At 46.7% G+C, this 15,306-nt stretch overlaps 1 protein-coding gene across 9 annotated transcripts in view; it reads left to right on the forward strand.

Moving 5' to 3' along the window:
* Window positions 1-15,306, forward strand: part of LOC110529898 (SAM and SH3 domain-containing protein 1) — a 333,014-nt gene that overhangs the window by 286,942 nt on the left and 30,766 nt on the right. For 4 of the 9 annotated variants that reach the window (XM_036985457.2, XM_036985461.2, XM_036985459.2 and 1 more), the window contains exons 5-8: window positions 761-795; window positions 3,326-3,415; window positions 3,597-3,709; window positions 5,904-6,005. In XM_036985457.2, the coding sequence (XP_036841352.2) occupies window positions 761-795; window positions 3,326-3,415; window positions 3,597-3,709; window positions 5,904-6,005 (340 nt within the window). Of the gene's footprint in view, window positions 1-760; window positions 796-3,325; window positions 3,416-3,596; window positions 3,710-5,903; window positions 6,006-10,179; window positions 10,403-15,306 lie in introns of those variants that run through there. The other 5 variants (XM_036985458.2, XM_090243418.1, XM_090243416.1 and 2 more) reach the window with 2 other exon arrangements.

The raw sequence follows: 15,306 nt of genomic DNA on the forward strand, positions 1-15,306 counted from the left end.
CCCTGTATACAGTGTGCTTAGTTACTTTATCGTGCTCTTCTTATGTCTTATTGTTATGTCTCGTGTGCAGTGACTATCGAGTTGTCAAAAATTGAGACTCTCTCGTTCTTACTCCTCATTCCAGTAACTTTCCACGCTGTCTTCTTCACTCTCTTCCCACCTCTCTCTCTCTCTTTCTCTCAGTCTCTCTCTCTCTCTCTCCCTCTCTCTCCCTCTCCCTCTTGTGACTATCCAGAGGAGGGAAGTGGAAACACAAACAGGCTTAGTCTGCCCAATGGTTTTCTCTCTCTGTCTGCTCTTCTCCTTCTCTCTTCCCTTCTTCATTCACTCTTTTCTCATCTTCCTGTCATCCATTTCCTCCTACTCCTCTCATCCACTCCTCTCCTTTTAACCCCACTCCTCTGTTCCTCTCATCGCCTCGCTCCCCACTCATTCCCACCTATTCAACGCCTCCCCTCTGTGGATATCTCGGCCCTGTGCTCCTCAGGTGCCAGCCTGTGTGTGTGTGTGTCTATAGAGCCCCACCACTGTCCTCTAGTGGTGAAGACACAAAGCAGCAGCCAGAGTAAAAACCTCAGCAGCATCACGTCAACACAGCGGCATATGTTCTTTCTTAGAGGGACGGGGGAAGGCCGGGATTGACTGGAAGTCCCCAGTGCTAGAGAAGTGATGGTGTGTGATGCTAAGAGGAGAGGAGGGTCTATCTGCCAGACGTTAACTCTCTCTCTTCTCTTCTCTCTGTCTGCTCTGTTCTTTCCAGGATGTCTCTGCAGAAGTCCAGCTCTGAAGACGGAGGTTAGTAGCAGTTAAACTTTTACAAAAAAATTCTCCTGTTTTCTCTTACTGTTTCCAGCTTCCTAGCAGGGTTGGCGTCTATTATATTTCAGTGAGTGAATAAATCAACTAAAATTGTATTTATACATTGACCATTATGTTCTGATGTGATATTTCAATCATTATAGATTGGCTCTAACCCTGCAAGCTACAGCAGTTATTTGCCATTATGTGTGTGAATTGAAACTGCTTTAATGTGTGTGTTGGCATTTTCTCAGGGGCTAACCCTCAGCCTTGTGAGAGAGAGAGAGGGGAGGGAACCAATTCGTGTGAGAGAGAAAGAGAACAGAGTAGTGAGAGAGAGAGAACAGAGTAGTGTGTGAGAGAGAAGAGAGTAGTGAGAGAGAGAGAGAACAGAGTAGTGAGAGAGAGAGAACAGTGTAGTGAGAGAGAGAGAGAGAGAGAGAACAGAGAACAGAGTAGTGAGAGAGTGAGAGAGAACAGAGTAATGAGAGAAAGCGTGAGAGAGAACAGAGTAGTGTGAGAGAGAACATTGTAGTGAGAGAGAGAGAGAGAGAGAACAGAGTAGCGTGAGAGAGAGTAAGAGAGAACAGAGTAGTGTGAGAGAGAGTAAGAGAGAGCAGAGTAGTGAGAGAGAGAACAGAGTAGTGAGAAAGAGAGAGCAGAGAAGTAAGAGATAGATAGAACAGAGTAGTGTGTGAGAGAGAACAGAGTAGTGAGAGAGAGAGTGAGAGAGAACAGAGTAGTGTGAGAGAGAGTAAGAGAGAACAGAGTCGTGAGAGAGAGTGAGAGAGAACAGAGTAGTGAGAGAGATAGAGCGAGAGAGATCAGAGTAGTGTGAGAGAGAACAGAGTAGTGCGAGAGAGAGTGAGAGAGAACAGAGTAGTGAGAGAGAGTGAGAGAGAGAGAGTGAGAGAGAACAGAGTAGTGAGAGAGAGTGAGAGACTGAGAGAACATAGTAGTGAGAGAGAGAGCGAGAGAGAGAGAACAGAGTAGTGTGAGAGAGAACAGAGTGTGTGAGAGAGAGTGAGAGAGAACAGATTAGTGAGAGAGAGTGTGAGAGAGAACAGAGTAGTGAGAGAGAGAGCGAGAGAGAACAGAGCAGTGAGAGAGAGTGTGAGAGGGAACAGAGTAGTGAGAGAGAACAGAGTAGTGCGAGAGAGAACCGAGTAGTGAGAGAGAGAGGGTGAGAAAAAGAGAACATAGTAGTGTGAGAGAGAGAGTGAGAGGGAACAGAGTAGTGAGAGAGAACAGAGTAGTGCGAGAGAGAACAGAGTAGTGAGAGAGAGAGAGAACAGAGTAGTGAGAGAGAGAGAGAGCAGAGTAGTGAGATAGAGTGAGGGGGAGAGAGTAGTGAGAGAGTACAAAGTAGTGTGAGAGAGAACAGAGTAGTGAGAGAGAGAGCGAGAGAACAGAGTAGTGTGAGAGAGAACAGAGTAGTGAGAGAGAGAGCGAGAGAGAGAGAACAGAGTAGTGAGAGAGAACAGAGTAGTGAGAGAGAGGACAGAGTAGTGAGAGAGAGAACAGAGTAGTGAGAGAGAGAACAGAGTAGTGGGAGAGAGAGAACAGAGTAGTGGGAGAGAGAGAACAGAGTAGTGAGAGAGAGAACAGAGTAGTGAGAGAGAGAGAACAGAGTAGTGAGAGAGAGAGAACAGAGTAGTGAGAGAGAGAGAACAGAGTAGTGAGAGAGAGAGAACAGAGTAGTGAGAGAGAGAGAACAGAGTAGTGAGAGCGAGAACAGAGTAGTGAGAGAGAGAACAGAGTAGTGAGAGAGAGAGAACAGAGTAGTGAGAGAGAGAGAGAACAGAGTAGTGAGAGAGAGAGAGAGAACAGAGTAGTGAGAGAGAGAACCGAGTAGTGAGAGAGAGAGAGAACAGAGTAGTGAGAGCGAGAGAGAACAGAGTAGTGAGAGAGAGAACAGAGTAGTGAGAGAGAGAGAACAGAGTAGTGAGAGAGAGAGAACAGAGTAGTGAGAGAGAGAGAGAGAACAGAGTAGTGAGAGAGAGAGAGAACAGAGTAGTGAGAGCGAGAGAGCGAGAGAAAAAGGGGTGGGAATCAATGAACCAGGGAGAGAATAACAGTGGGGTTAAACACTCATGAGATATTGTCATGCTGACCTTCAGCTTGTTGTGGCTGTAGTTTTTTTATTCCAGCTAGACAGACAGGGCTGCGTGTGATCTTAAGACTTTAGGGAGAAACAGCTCTCCTCAGCCCTTACATACAAATGTCACCTGGCGGAGCCGTCAGCTGCCCGCTTTCTGAGCCTATCCCCAGACAGGTGACTCAGGGTATAGAGAAGTCATGCACACACGTGTAGACACACACACACACTCCTTTACACGGTTTATAATGATGGGAAAATGGTATGTCCCATTGTGTTTGTCTTTATCGGAGAATCATTCAAAAACATTGAGCTTATTTTCCATTACCCGGCAACACTGGGTCCGTCTTAAGGAAGTGTGTGTGCCTTTTGAGTGTGTGTTCTAGCGTTGTCTGACTGAAGCTCTCTCTCTCTCCCTATTCCTCGTAGGCAAATGGGACAATAAGAAGAAGAACAAGTCCTTCTGGCAGAACTTTCGCAAGACATCACAGAAGGGAGTCATGCGGCAGACTTCGAAAGGTACGGCAGGATTAGTCTTTTTAGTACAGCGTGTTATTTTCCTAGAAATTACACAGTGAAATTTGAATAGCAAACTCATTATCTAATAATGACTCATTTTGTCCCGTTTTGAATGTGTTTCCATACTACTTTATGTCATGCCCCAGCTGTTTTAGTGACCCCTCATTCTCTGACCGTCTAGGTGAGGACATAGGCTACGTGGCCAGTGAGATCACCATGAGTGACGAAGAGCGCATCCAGCTGATGATGATGGTGAAGGAGAAGATGATCACTGTTGAAGAGGCATTAGCTCGGGTAGGAACCCCCTCACCCACCCTCTTCTCTGTACCCCCTACACCCATTCCCCACTCTCCTCTCCAGGCTCCTCCTGGGGCAGACAGGCAGGGCCTGGAGGGGACCTCCACCCCACCCACCGCCTGACCCCAGCCCCAGCTCCTCCACTGCAACGTGGTCTCGACCGGCTCCAAGCCTACCAACTCGCCCGCCTCATCCCGCAAGCTCCATATCCAGCTCTCACTAAAATGACTTACTCTTATTAACTATTCACCGAGCTTTCATTATAACCCTGCACGGCTCTTTATCTTTGACAAAACACGCCCACGCCACCCCAATCCCCTGTCCAAGAAGGGTGCCTGGGGGTCACTCGCAGTGTTTATGTGTGGTCCTGTTCACTCTGTTGGGGGTAGCTGGACATGTTAGCTCTGTAGCCCTGTAGTCCTGTAGAACTAGGTCTCTCTTCAAGGCAGACGTTGATTTTCCTCCACCTCTTCCTGTATCGCTGGTGTATCATTGGGTGCTGGCCTGACCTCCACCCTCCTCCACTGCGGTTGACACTTAAACAAACCAATCCGGTTCTGGAATCGATGAACAGCCTCCGTGGTTAGGGATGGGCACAATTATTTTGAATATTTAGAATTTTCCCGAATGGACGTTAGTATTCGATTAATTGCAAAAGTATTAGTTTTAGAAAGAAAAAAATGCAGGCCTATTAATTAAAAGGCTTTGTCTAAAATCAAATGTAATTATCTGTAACATTGCTACGTATAAGGACGGACAGACCATGACATTAGACCGTTTTAGTTCCCACCGTAGAAAAGTAATATGGGTAACCTACACACTTTTCACAAGTTTAGCTTGTTATTGTCAGTCAATCAAAGCAGCACTACTGTCAGAGGCTCCTCCATCGTGTAGCAAGTGACGCGTGAGATTTCGAATCAATTCCAAATGGAATTGCAATTAGGGAATTAAGTTGGCTAAATGAGAAGGAGTAGGCTACAATGTTCAACCAACAGGTAGGCGGTTTAATATGAATGGAGTTGTTGTAGAGAAGGATGGGGAGCGCAGCCTTAATTAGCCTTGCTATGCAAGCTAGCTGGCTAACTAACTTAGCTGACTGCTGTAGCTAGCTAGCTTCTTTACATCGATGTAATGCAGTCAAGATAGACACTACCAGATGAGATGATACTGTTGTAGATAACCTGTCGGAGCCACAAGTTTGTCTCGTTGGTTTGGCTACTTTCTCTCTCCCTCCGTGTCAGACCTGACCGGCCCCTGCTCCTCTCACGCCCCTCCCCCTGCTCCTCTCACGCCCCTCCCCCTGCTCCTCTCACGCCTCTCCCCCTGCTCCTCTCACGCCTCTCCCCCTGCTCCTCTCACTCCCCTCCCCCTGCTCCTCTCACTCCCCTCACCCTGCTCCTCTCACTCCCCTCCCCCTGCTCCTCTCACGCCCCTCCCCCTGCTCCTCTCACGCCCCTCCCCCTGTGCTCCTCTCACGCCCCTCCCCCTGCTCCTCTCACGCCCCTCCTCCTGCTCCTCTCACGCCCCTCCCCCTGCACCTCTCACGCCCCTCCCCCTGCACCTCTCACGCCCCTCCCCCTGCTCCTCTCACGCCCCTCCCCCGGCTCCTCTCACGCCTCTCCCCCTGCTCCTCTCACGCCCCTCCCCCTGCACCTCTCACGCCCCTCCCCCTGCTCCTCTCACGCCTCTCCCCCTGCACCTCTCACGCCCCTCCCCCTGCTCCTCTCACGCCTCTCCCCCTGCTCCTCTCACGCCCCTCCCCCGCCCTTCTGTTCTGAAACAACAAGCAGTGCGCTGCCTCTCTTGAATCGTTTGAGCAAGTCCCCATTGACGTTGAAAAAAATATATATGAGTTTTCTTTAAAACACATGTATTTCGCCTATCCAGAGTTCCAAAAATGTTTTTAGGATATTATTCGGATAGTGAAATCATTTCAAATGCCCATCCCTGCTCTGTGGACAGTTGTTTTGTCTTGTTACCGTGTATGTTTGTGTCGACGGACTTGTGGCCTTTGTGTGCGTGTGTGTGTGTGAGCGTGTGTGTGTGTGTGTGTGTGTGTGTGTGTGTGTGTCATCCTACGTTTGTGTATTGGTGTTCGTTTGTGTGTGTGTGGAGGGGTAGCTGTTTCTATAGTGAGAGTGGGCCATCGTCCCCTGCCCTCCCTTCTCGCTAAACTCTTCTTCTCCTATAGCTGAAGGAGTATGAGAGCCACAGCAGACAGTCCAGCAGTACTGACACTGCAGAGTGGACTGACGGATCCAGTCCCAATCTAAACCAGTCCTCTAACTGCAACGTAAGTACCTCTCTGAACTCTGACCTTTTGACCGACCTTTCACCTCTCACCCCCGTGACCCTCAGGATCAAAGCCCCACAAAGGAGCAGCCATCTTTGTGTGCTTGTCACCTAGGAGTATTTGTGTGTGTGAGAATGCGTGTATAAGATCATTGGCAGTCACGTCCCTTCTCTAACTAACCTGGATATTATGACATAACCCCAGACATACCGCATCCCGCTTGTGTTGACACCCCATTCGGTGTGTACTGTAAAGAGGTTGCCTTTACTTTGCCTGCAACTAATATTCTGTATTTCATATTACCGTACACCTACTGTAATATAAATACGGTATCAATGCATGTACCTTATAATGCCATACAGTACAATACAGTAAAATTGACTGTATTATACTGTAAAAAAAAAAAAAATGTAATGCTACTGTAATCAAATGAATGAAATCCGTTGAGGGGAGGGGTTTATATTTCAGTGTGTCCCTGTAATTACAAGGGATTGGTCAAGCAGCTCGGCTGCGTGGCGAAGTTACAGTATATTAATGAATGATTTGTGTTTTATATCACTTGCACTTCCAAAGGCTTCCAAACAGTGACTACAGGGCAAAGCAGAACGAAAGGACATGGCAAAATGCTGAACCGTTTAAGGTTTTAAGACTTTCTGCCTCTTCAGTCTGTCCCTTATACACATCGATGGTGCACTATAACCGCATAAGCCTTAAGTTGGTACAGCATTCTCACTCACGGGTGAAACACATATAGGCAAACTTCAGAATGTGTTAATGAGACAGAGACAATACCATGCACCCACTAGTGGTCAAAAGGTTTATGGCATTCCAAAGATACGGCACGGTACTGTATTCTGTGGGGTGGAATTACAGCACCATTTGAAATGCAGCAATTATTTCCCAGCTCACAACGTTTTCCCACAATGCACCATAATTTGCAGCACGCTGCAGTAAAACATTTCAGAGTATTTTACTGTTGATGATACCCCAAATGACTGTATGAATGACAGTTTTCCGTTACAGTGTAGTGAAGACAGTAAGCCTGTATGACTGGGATCAGGCAATCAGTGTGGCCTTTACGGTGTGGATTAGTGTGCGACTCAAAGTGCCAAGGCACCTGTCACACTCAAGCCAGCCAATGTTACTTAGACCGGGGCAGGCGTCATCAGAGGTCACCCACATTGGACAGGGCTTGGCTGAATACTGTTTGCAGGGCGATTACTGATTACGTTACTTCACAATGACTGGTTTTAGTTAAATCTCTCCTGTGTAAAATCCCCTGAGCTTCCCACCCCTACCCTCCCCTTGCTCTTTTATCCGGCAGCAGACTATATGGTATGCCCGCCCATGCATAAAACATTTTTTATTTAAAAAAAAACTTTTATTTAATTAGGCAAGTCAGTTAAGTACAAATTCTTATTTACAATGACAGCCCACACCGGCCAAACCCGGACGACACTGGGCCAGTAATGCACCGCCCTATGGGACTCCCGGTCACGGCCGGTTGTGATACAGCCTGGATTTGAACCAGTGTGTCTGTAGTGATGCCTCTAGCACTGAGATGCAGTGCCTTAGACCCCTGCGCCACTCGGGAGCCCGAACCTGCCTCCCTCCCTCCCTCCTTCTGGGTCATAGTAATCATGTAAGGTGTGATCAGGATAGGATCAGTGTCCTGGTTGTCAGAGGCCCACAGGGCATGCTCATACCCAGGCTGAGGCACTCTTTCCGGGTTAGGAGAGGTGGCCATGTGTGGGGTCCCTGTTTGGGCTAGGCGGATGTATTGTCACTCACAAGGAAGGAACCGCGCTGCCTTCTACTGTGGAGAATAATACATGTGTTGTATATTGGCTTCCGCACTGAAGAGCAAATAGTGAGCTGACTTGGGCCATGAGGTTTGCATCATCATCAGCATAATGCATGTCATAGTAAGCTTTACTGTAGTCCTAAAGATGAACTCTGAACAGAGAACTGATTTCCATCCAACCCCGGCCCTCATTTCATAGTGAACCTTTCCAGAAGTTCACACTGTGACTTTTCCCCCTTCTTTAATTGTAAGTCAGTGCTGGAAGTAAATGTAAATGTGTCCTGCTGTGGTCAGTAAAGGCCAGGCCCTGGACCTCTCAGTCCTTTTGAAGTGTCCCTCCAAGCCATGGGGTTTAGTTTGTCCTTAGTGACAGGTCACAGAACACGGCCTCACCCGTAGGATACTGCTTGTTATTGGAGTGGATCCTCAAGGCGGATGTGAGGGATTGGTTTGGATGGAGACTAGTTGTACTCACTGATGATCGTTCAAATCCAATGATTCTTTCTTGCTGGGCCAAGTCAAGCTCTGTTTTCCTCTTGGGTTTAGCCTCGCGGCCCACTAGATTGGTGGCTCTGTGTCTGTGTGTGTGTGTGTGTGTGGGGGGGAGACATCACAGGGGATAGACACATTGGCTGGCAGGCTAAATGGAGGACTGTGTGTGTACACATTGGGCTTTCAGATGTACTGGAGATCAATAGCTCTGAAGCAGAACCGGGTCCAGATGGGACCTTTTGCCTCACAAGCACCCACACACACACAAACCAAGACACACAGATGTTTTTGTACTTCTATCCTCGTGGGGATCCAACATTATTTAAAAATCAAATTTTCCTTAACTCTTACCATAACCCTAACCTTAACCCAAACCTTAAACCTAACTCCTAACCCTAAACCTTACCCTAACCCTAATTCTAACCCTAACCCTGAACCTAACCCCTAAGCTTAAAACAGCCTTTGTGCTCATGGGGATGTGGGAAATGTCTCCACAAGGGAGAATTTTCCTTGTTTTACTATCCTTGTAGGGACTTTTGGGGATTTCAGGTCCCCACAAGGATAGAAGAACCGACCCAGTCTCTCTCTCTCTCTCTCACTCACACACACACACACACACACACACACACACACACACATACACACACACACACACACACACACACACACACACACACACACACACACACACACACACACACACACACACACACACACACACACAGAGAGAAAGAGACAGAGACAGAGACAGAAACACACTCACAGAGCCACGTCTTCCTGTGAAGATGGTCATGGATACACATCACAAAAGCACCATCTGGATACCCAAATATTTATATGCACATATGTGTTGCCGTGGAAACCCAGCTGCTAACAGCTGGAGCCCTTGATCAGCAGTCTTAACATCTGCCCTCGACTGCCTAGAATTGTTTGCCCTCTCGCATGCTATCGCGTGTATGCTACATTTCCCTTTCCATATTAATTAGCCAATTGCGTCCTTCCGCTCTGAAGACGTCTGTTCTAGCATGGTGCACCCACAGCCTTGACACCAAGCTGCCTTCAGTCCTGCTCTGGGCTCTGTGGATATTCTGGACAAGACCCTGTCATGCTTTCAAACAGCTTTCACACGCAAGTAAAGTAAATGAGAAAGTCCTGTTGTAAGGACTTGTGCAGAGAGCCGCCTCCAAGCCTGGTCTGTGGTACAGTATGGCTCTGCCTGGTATTTGATGTGGCGCTGCAGGCAGGGCCCTAGCAAGCTGTTAATCCTCTCCATGCTCTCGGCTGCCACAGGCCTGCTTCCTGTCCCATTGGACTGATGGATGGGGTGTCCGATAGACGGAGGGAGAGAGGATGGGAGGATGACTGAAGGTGTATTGTTCGGGGGAACACTTGGCCTGTCTTCAGGGCCGTTAGCACGCATCGCCGGAGGGAGGGAGGAAGAGAGGAAGTGATGGATGGAGGACAAAGAGCTCTCACTCCCCTCAGGCCCAGAAACACAGCAGCAGTAGGAGGAGGGAGACTCTGCTTGATTAAGTACCAGTTTAAAATGGACCCGTTGAGGAAATATCTTTCCCCTCTTGGGCCTGAGGGTGTCAGGGGCAATGTCCCCCGCTTAAAAATGTAATTATGTCATCCCCCAGCTTCCAAATGGTTAATGGGTGTGTGTGTCGGTGGGGAGCTCTGTGGTCGCTCTGTCCAAAGATCCGTCCTCCTCTTAGCCTGGTCTCTCTCTCTACGTCTCTCTCATCTCCTCGGTCTGGCCAATTGAGATGTGGGGGCCAAGGCAGGGTCAGAGGGGCTCAAACGCTGTGATTGTTCTCCTCTCTCCACCAGGCACAACGCGCCTTTTCTCTGCTGCTACTCACTTCCGTCACTTTCATTCGGCAGAGCTGCCTTCGACCAAAAGGCTGCAGATACTTTGTGAGAGTGTATGCGTCAATGCTGTGTGTTGTGTGACTTTGTGTTGTGTGACTGTGCGTGCAGCGTGACTAACCTGGGAGTAGCTAGGACAGGTTCAGCCTCATGCATCGTGATGCCTGCTTCTTTATGCTGACCTGGGAATGGGATGAGCACGAGTCTGCTGTCCTAAATGCCTAAAGCTGTGAGTAACAAGTCGCACTCAACTGCTTAGCATGCTTCATTCAATGTCAGTGTTTTTTCTGAGGTAGGGAACCGCTTGTGTGTTTGCAGACACAGTGAGATTCCCTCTAGGTTTGCATCCATTTGCAAGGGTTTTACTGGCTATTCTAAATCTAGTTCTGCTTGTAATATGCACCATGCATGCTCGACCGCACAATGATATTTGCAGCAAGACCCAAAGCCGTTAATGACTGTGTGTGTGTGTGTGTGTGTGTGTGTGTGTGTGTGTGGGTGTGAGAGTGTGTGTGTGTGTGGGTGTGAGAGTGTGTGTGTGTGTGTGTGTGTGTGTGTGTGTGTGTGTGTGTGTGTGTGTGTGTGTGTGTGTGTGAGGGGTCATGACTGTGTGGCATTGCTCCACTGCGGGGTTGCTAACTGCAGCAGCTTTTCACCACTGATTGATTTCCAGATGTTGGTGTCCCTCACGGCTGCATCTCGGGACTATGTCATTGTCACCTCCTCCTCTTCCCCCAGGCTGTTATGTATTGGCAAGGGGACAGAAGTGTCTTTCTTTGTCTTCTTTTCTCTCCTATTGCATTCCTCTTAATGACCCTGATTTACAGTACAAAAGATTATGCTTATGAAAACAGCACAACAGAATGCATTTCATTTAAATGTGTTAATTGAGCACTCATTGAAGCAAAGCTTTCTTTCCTGTATATAAAAGCCATGCTGCCTCGCCTTCACCCCCGGCTGTCCCCCGGGACTGTCTTGCACATGAGTGGCTCACTCTGCAAAAGCAATACACATACACACGATGCACACAACACCAACACCCACAGGATTAATGAACCACTCTGCATAATAATATACACGCTCCACTCCATTAAGCAGGTTTATTGTCATGAATCTTGCCCTGGATGCAGCTCTGCAGAGGGGTCACTAGCGGGCACAGCCACAAAGTCATAAAATGAGATTTTAGACCGAACCCTTACCCTAACATGAACCCTACCCTTAACCACACTGCTAACAATAATGCTTACCCCTGACCTTAAATGATGACCAAAAAGGACATGTTTGTTTTCATTAATTCTTACGTACAATATAGCCAATTTTGACTGCAGCTGGCCCAGCTAGCGGAAACCGCTCAGTTCTGCCCCCAGGGCAAGATTCCTGACAATTAACATCAACCTGCCTCCAGTAATGTCCCGTATGTACAGTACCTCAGTAATAAGCATTAGTCAGGTCTGGTTCCAGACTGTAGCGGGCTGGCTCACTCTTCTCAGTCTCTGTCTCTCTCCTGTCTCCTCTCATGCACACGCGCGCACACAGACCTGTTATTATACAGCACGGTCTCTGAAAACCTTACTCTGTAATGTTTTCTGTAGCGGTGGAAACTAGCAGAATAGAATTCCAGACAGATGTGTGTGGTTAGTGAAGAGGGAGGACAGTGGGGTTCAGAGGAGCAGGGATGAGGGGGGGGGAGTCATTCTGCGGTTTAGAAGCTGAGAGGTTGTCAAAAAAACGAAGGGGGAGGGTTCAACCCTGGCCTCATGGTCTGATTCTGCTGTTGACAGAGGAATGGAGTATGGAGCATGCACCACTGAGACTAGCGGTGGAAAGAGGGGGCTGGGGGGACACCAGAGGGATTTATGGGTAACGTGCAGGTCACAGAGCGTCTATGTCATTCTGACTGAAAATTCCGAACTGGCTAGAGGAGTCCAAGGGAATGTGGAGGCCAGAGGTCCTTGTGTCACCAAGAGTGCCTTTAGAAAGTATTCACACCCATTGACTTTGTCATTGTTTGGATGTGTTACCATGTGGGATTAAAATAGATTGTCTTTTTTTTGGTCAACGATCTACCCAAAATACCAAATCAATAAATAAATGAAAAATAAAACTGGGATTCATGTTAAGTATTCAGCACCTTGAGTCAATACTTGTTATAATCACCTTTGGTATCGATTACAGCTTTGAGTTTTTCAGGGGAAGTTTCTAAGAGCTTTCCACACCTGGATTGTACAATATTTGCACATTATTATTAAAAACAATCTTCAAGCTCTGTCAAGTTGGTTGTTGATTATTGCTAGACATCCATTCTCAAGTCTTGCCATAGATTTTCAAGCCGATTTAAGTCAAAATCGCGAAACTTGTGTGTAGGCCAGTGACATAAAATCTCAATTGTATCCTTTTCAAATTCAGGCTGGAAAATGGAAAAAGCCAAGGGGTGTGAATACTTTCTGAAGGCCTTGTAGGTGCCAGTATGCCCTCATGGCACAGAGCCATCCGTTTTGTCACCAAATCCCCATATACTACCCACCACTGCGACCTGTATGCTCTCGTTGGCTGGCCCTCGCTTCATATCCGTCACCAAACCCACTGGCTCCAGGTCATCTATAAGTCATTGCTAGGTAAAGCCACGCCTTATCTCAACTCACTGGTCACCATAGCAACACCCACCCATAGCACGCGCTCCAACAGGTATATTTCACTGGTCATTCCCAAAGCCAATTCCTCCTTCGGCCGCCTTTCCTTCCAGTTCTCTGCTGCCAATGACTGGAAATTACTGCAAAAATCACTGAAGCTGGAGACTCATATCTCCCTCACTAGTTTTAAGCACCAGCTGTCAGAGCAGCTCACAGATCACTGCACCTGTACATAGCCCATCCGTAAATAGCCCATCCAACTACCTCATCACCATATTGTTATTTGTTTTATTTATTTTGCTCATTTGCACCCCAGTACCGCTACTTGCACACTCATCTTCTGCACATCTATCACGCCAGTGTTTAATTTGCCATACTGTAATAATTTCGAAACTATGCTCTATTTATTGCCTCACCCCCCTTATCCTACCTCATTTGCACACACTGTATATAGATTTCTATTGTATTATTGACTGTATGTTTGTTTTACTCCATGTGTAACTCTGTGTTGTTATATGTGTCAAACTGCTTTGCTTTATCTTGGCCTGGTCGCAGTTGTAAATGAGAACTTGTTCTCAACTAGCCTACCTGGTTAAATAAAGGCGAAATAAAGGTAAAAATAAATAAATAAATAAAGTGTCCAAAGCCAGGTGTTAAAGACATCCCTCCCTCAGCTGTTATCTTCGGGCCTGATGCATGTGTATCAGTAACACCAGACTCGGGCAGTGGTCGAACCAAGCAGCTCTCATCTTGTTAGGTTACAGATGTAATACAATTCTAGTGTTTCCCGTGTATTTCTTTATTGAACCTTTATTTAACTAGGCAATTCAGTTAAGAACAAATTCTTATGTACAATGGCAGTCTAGGAACACTAGATTTTTACCTTGTCAGATCAGGGGTTTGATCTTGCAACTTTTTGGTTACTGGCCCAACACTAACCACTAGGCTACCTGCCACCCCACATGGGTAGGCTGGAGAAGCTAAGGGGAGTTGAAAGCCTCGCCTCCAGGCCTACAGTACACTGCCCAGTCGGACTTGCCTTAGTACTAACCCAAGCACTCTAACACACTGGGTGTGTGTGCATTTGTTGCCTGCGGTTCAATCAGTGCTGTTTTGTTTTTGTTTATTTATTTTCGCCAATTTTTTATTAAAAAAAAATATTAATTTTTAAAGAATTACATAGATTTTTTTGTACTTTTTACCTTTTTTTCTCCCCAAATTCATGGTATCCAATTGGTGACTTCCTTGTTCCCTCTGTTTATGCTTTGCTGTAGAGATTTGTAATACCGTCGTGACGTCCAACTGAACTACAGTTCCATCCTCGCTCCAAAGTCCACACACACACATACAGACCAGTGCTTCCGCTATATTAATTGAAGTCCGCCGCTCCCAAAAATATAATGTGAAAAAAATAGTTTTTGTTATATCATTTTCGGTATGGTAAAACATTTTCAGTGTAAACTTAAATGACTAAAACCAGATAAAACTATGTAGAAAAGATAATGGAGCTATATACACTACCGTTCAAAAGCATCTTTTGTCCATTAAAATAACATCAAATTGATCCGAAATACAGTGTAGACATTGTTAATGTTGTAAATTGTATTGTAGCTGGAAACTAATGTAGCTGGAAACGGCAGATTTTTCATGGAATATCAAATCAAATCAAATGTTATTTGTCACATACACATGGTTAGCAGATGTTAATGCAAGTGTAGCGAAATGCTTGTGCTTCTAGTTCCGACCATGCAGTAATATCCAACAAGTAATCTAACAAATTCACAACAACTACCTTATACACACAAGTGTAAAGGAATGAATAAGAATATGTACATAAAAATATATATGGATGAGCGATGGCCGAATGGCATAGGCAAGATGCAGTAGATGGTATAGAGTTCGGTGGTTGTTGACCTTGATGATTTTTTTGGCCTACCTGTGACATCGGGTGGTGTAGGTGTCCTGGCGAGCAGGTAGTTTGCCCCCGGTGATGCGTTGTGCAGACCTCACTACCCTCTGGAGAGCCTTACGGTTGTGGGCAGAGCAGTTGCCGTACCAGGCGGTGATACAGCCCGACAGGATGCTCTCAATTGTGCATCTGTAAAAGTTTGTGAGTGTTTTTGGTGACAAGCCAAATTTCTTCAGCCTCCTGAGGTTGAAGAGGAGCTGATGCGCCTTCTTCACCACGCTGTCTGTGTGGTTGGACCAATTCAGTTTGTCCGTTATGTGTACGCAGAGGAACTTAAAACTTTCCACCTTATCCACTACTCTCCCGTCGATGTCGATAGGGGGGTGCTCTCTCTGCTGGCCTTCTTTAGACTAGTTGAGTATCTGGAGCATCAACATTTGTGGGTTCGATTACAGGCTCAAAATGGCTAGAAACAAAGGACTTTCTTCTAAAACTCATCAGTCTATTCTTGTTCTGAGAAATGAAGGCTATTCCATGGTAGAAATTGCCAAGAAACTGAAGATCTCATACAACGCTGTGTACTACTCCCTTCAC

The sequence above is a fragment of the Oncorhynchus mykiss genome, chromosome 8, assembly GCF_057628025.1.
Source record: "Oncorhynchus mykiss isolate SJ-2025 chromosome 8, ASM5762802v1, whole genome shotgun sequence".
NCBI lineage: Eukaryota > Metazoa > Chordata > Actinopteri > Salmoniformes > Salmonidae > Oncorhynchus > Oncorhynchus mykiss.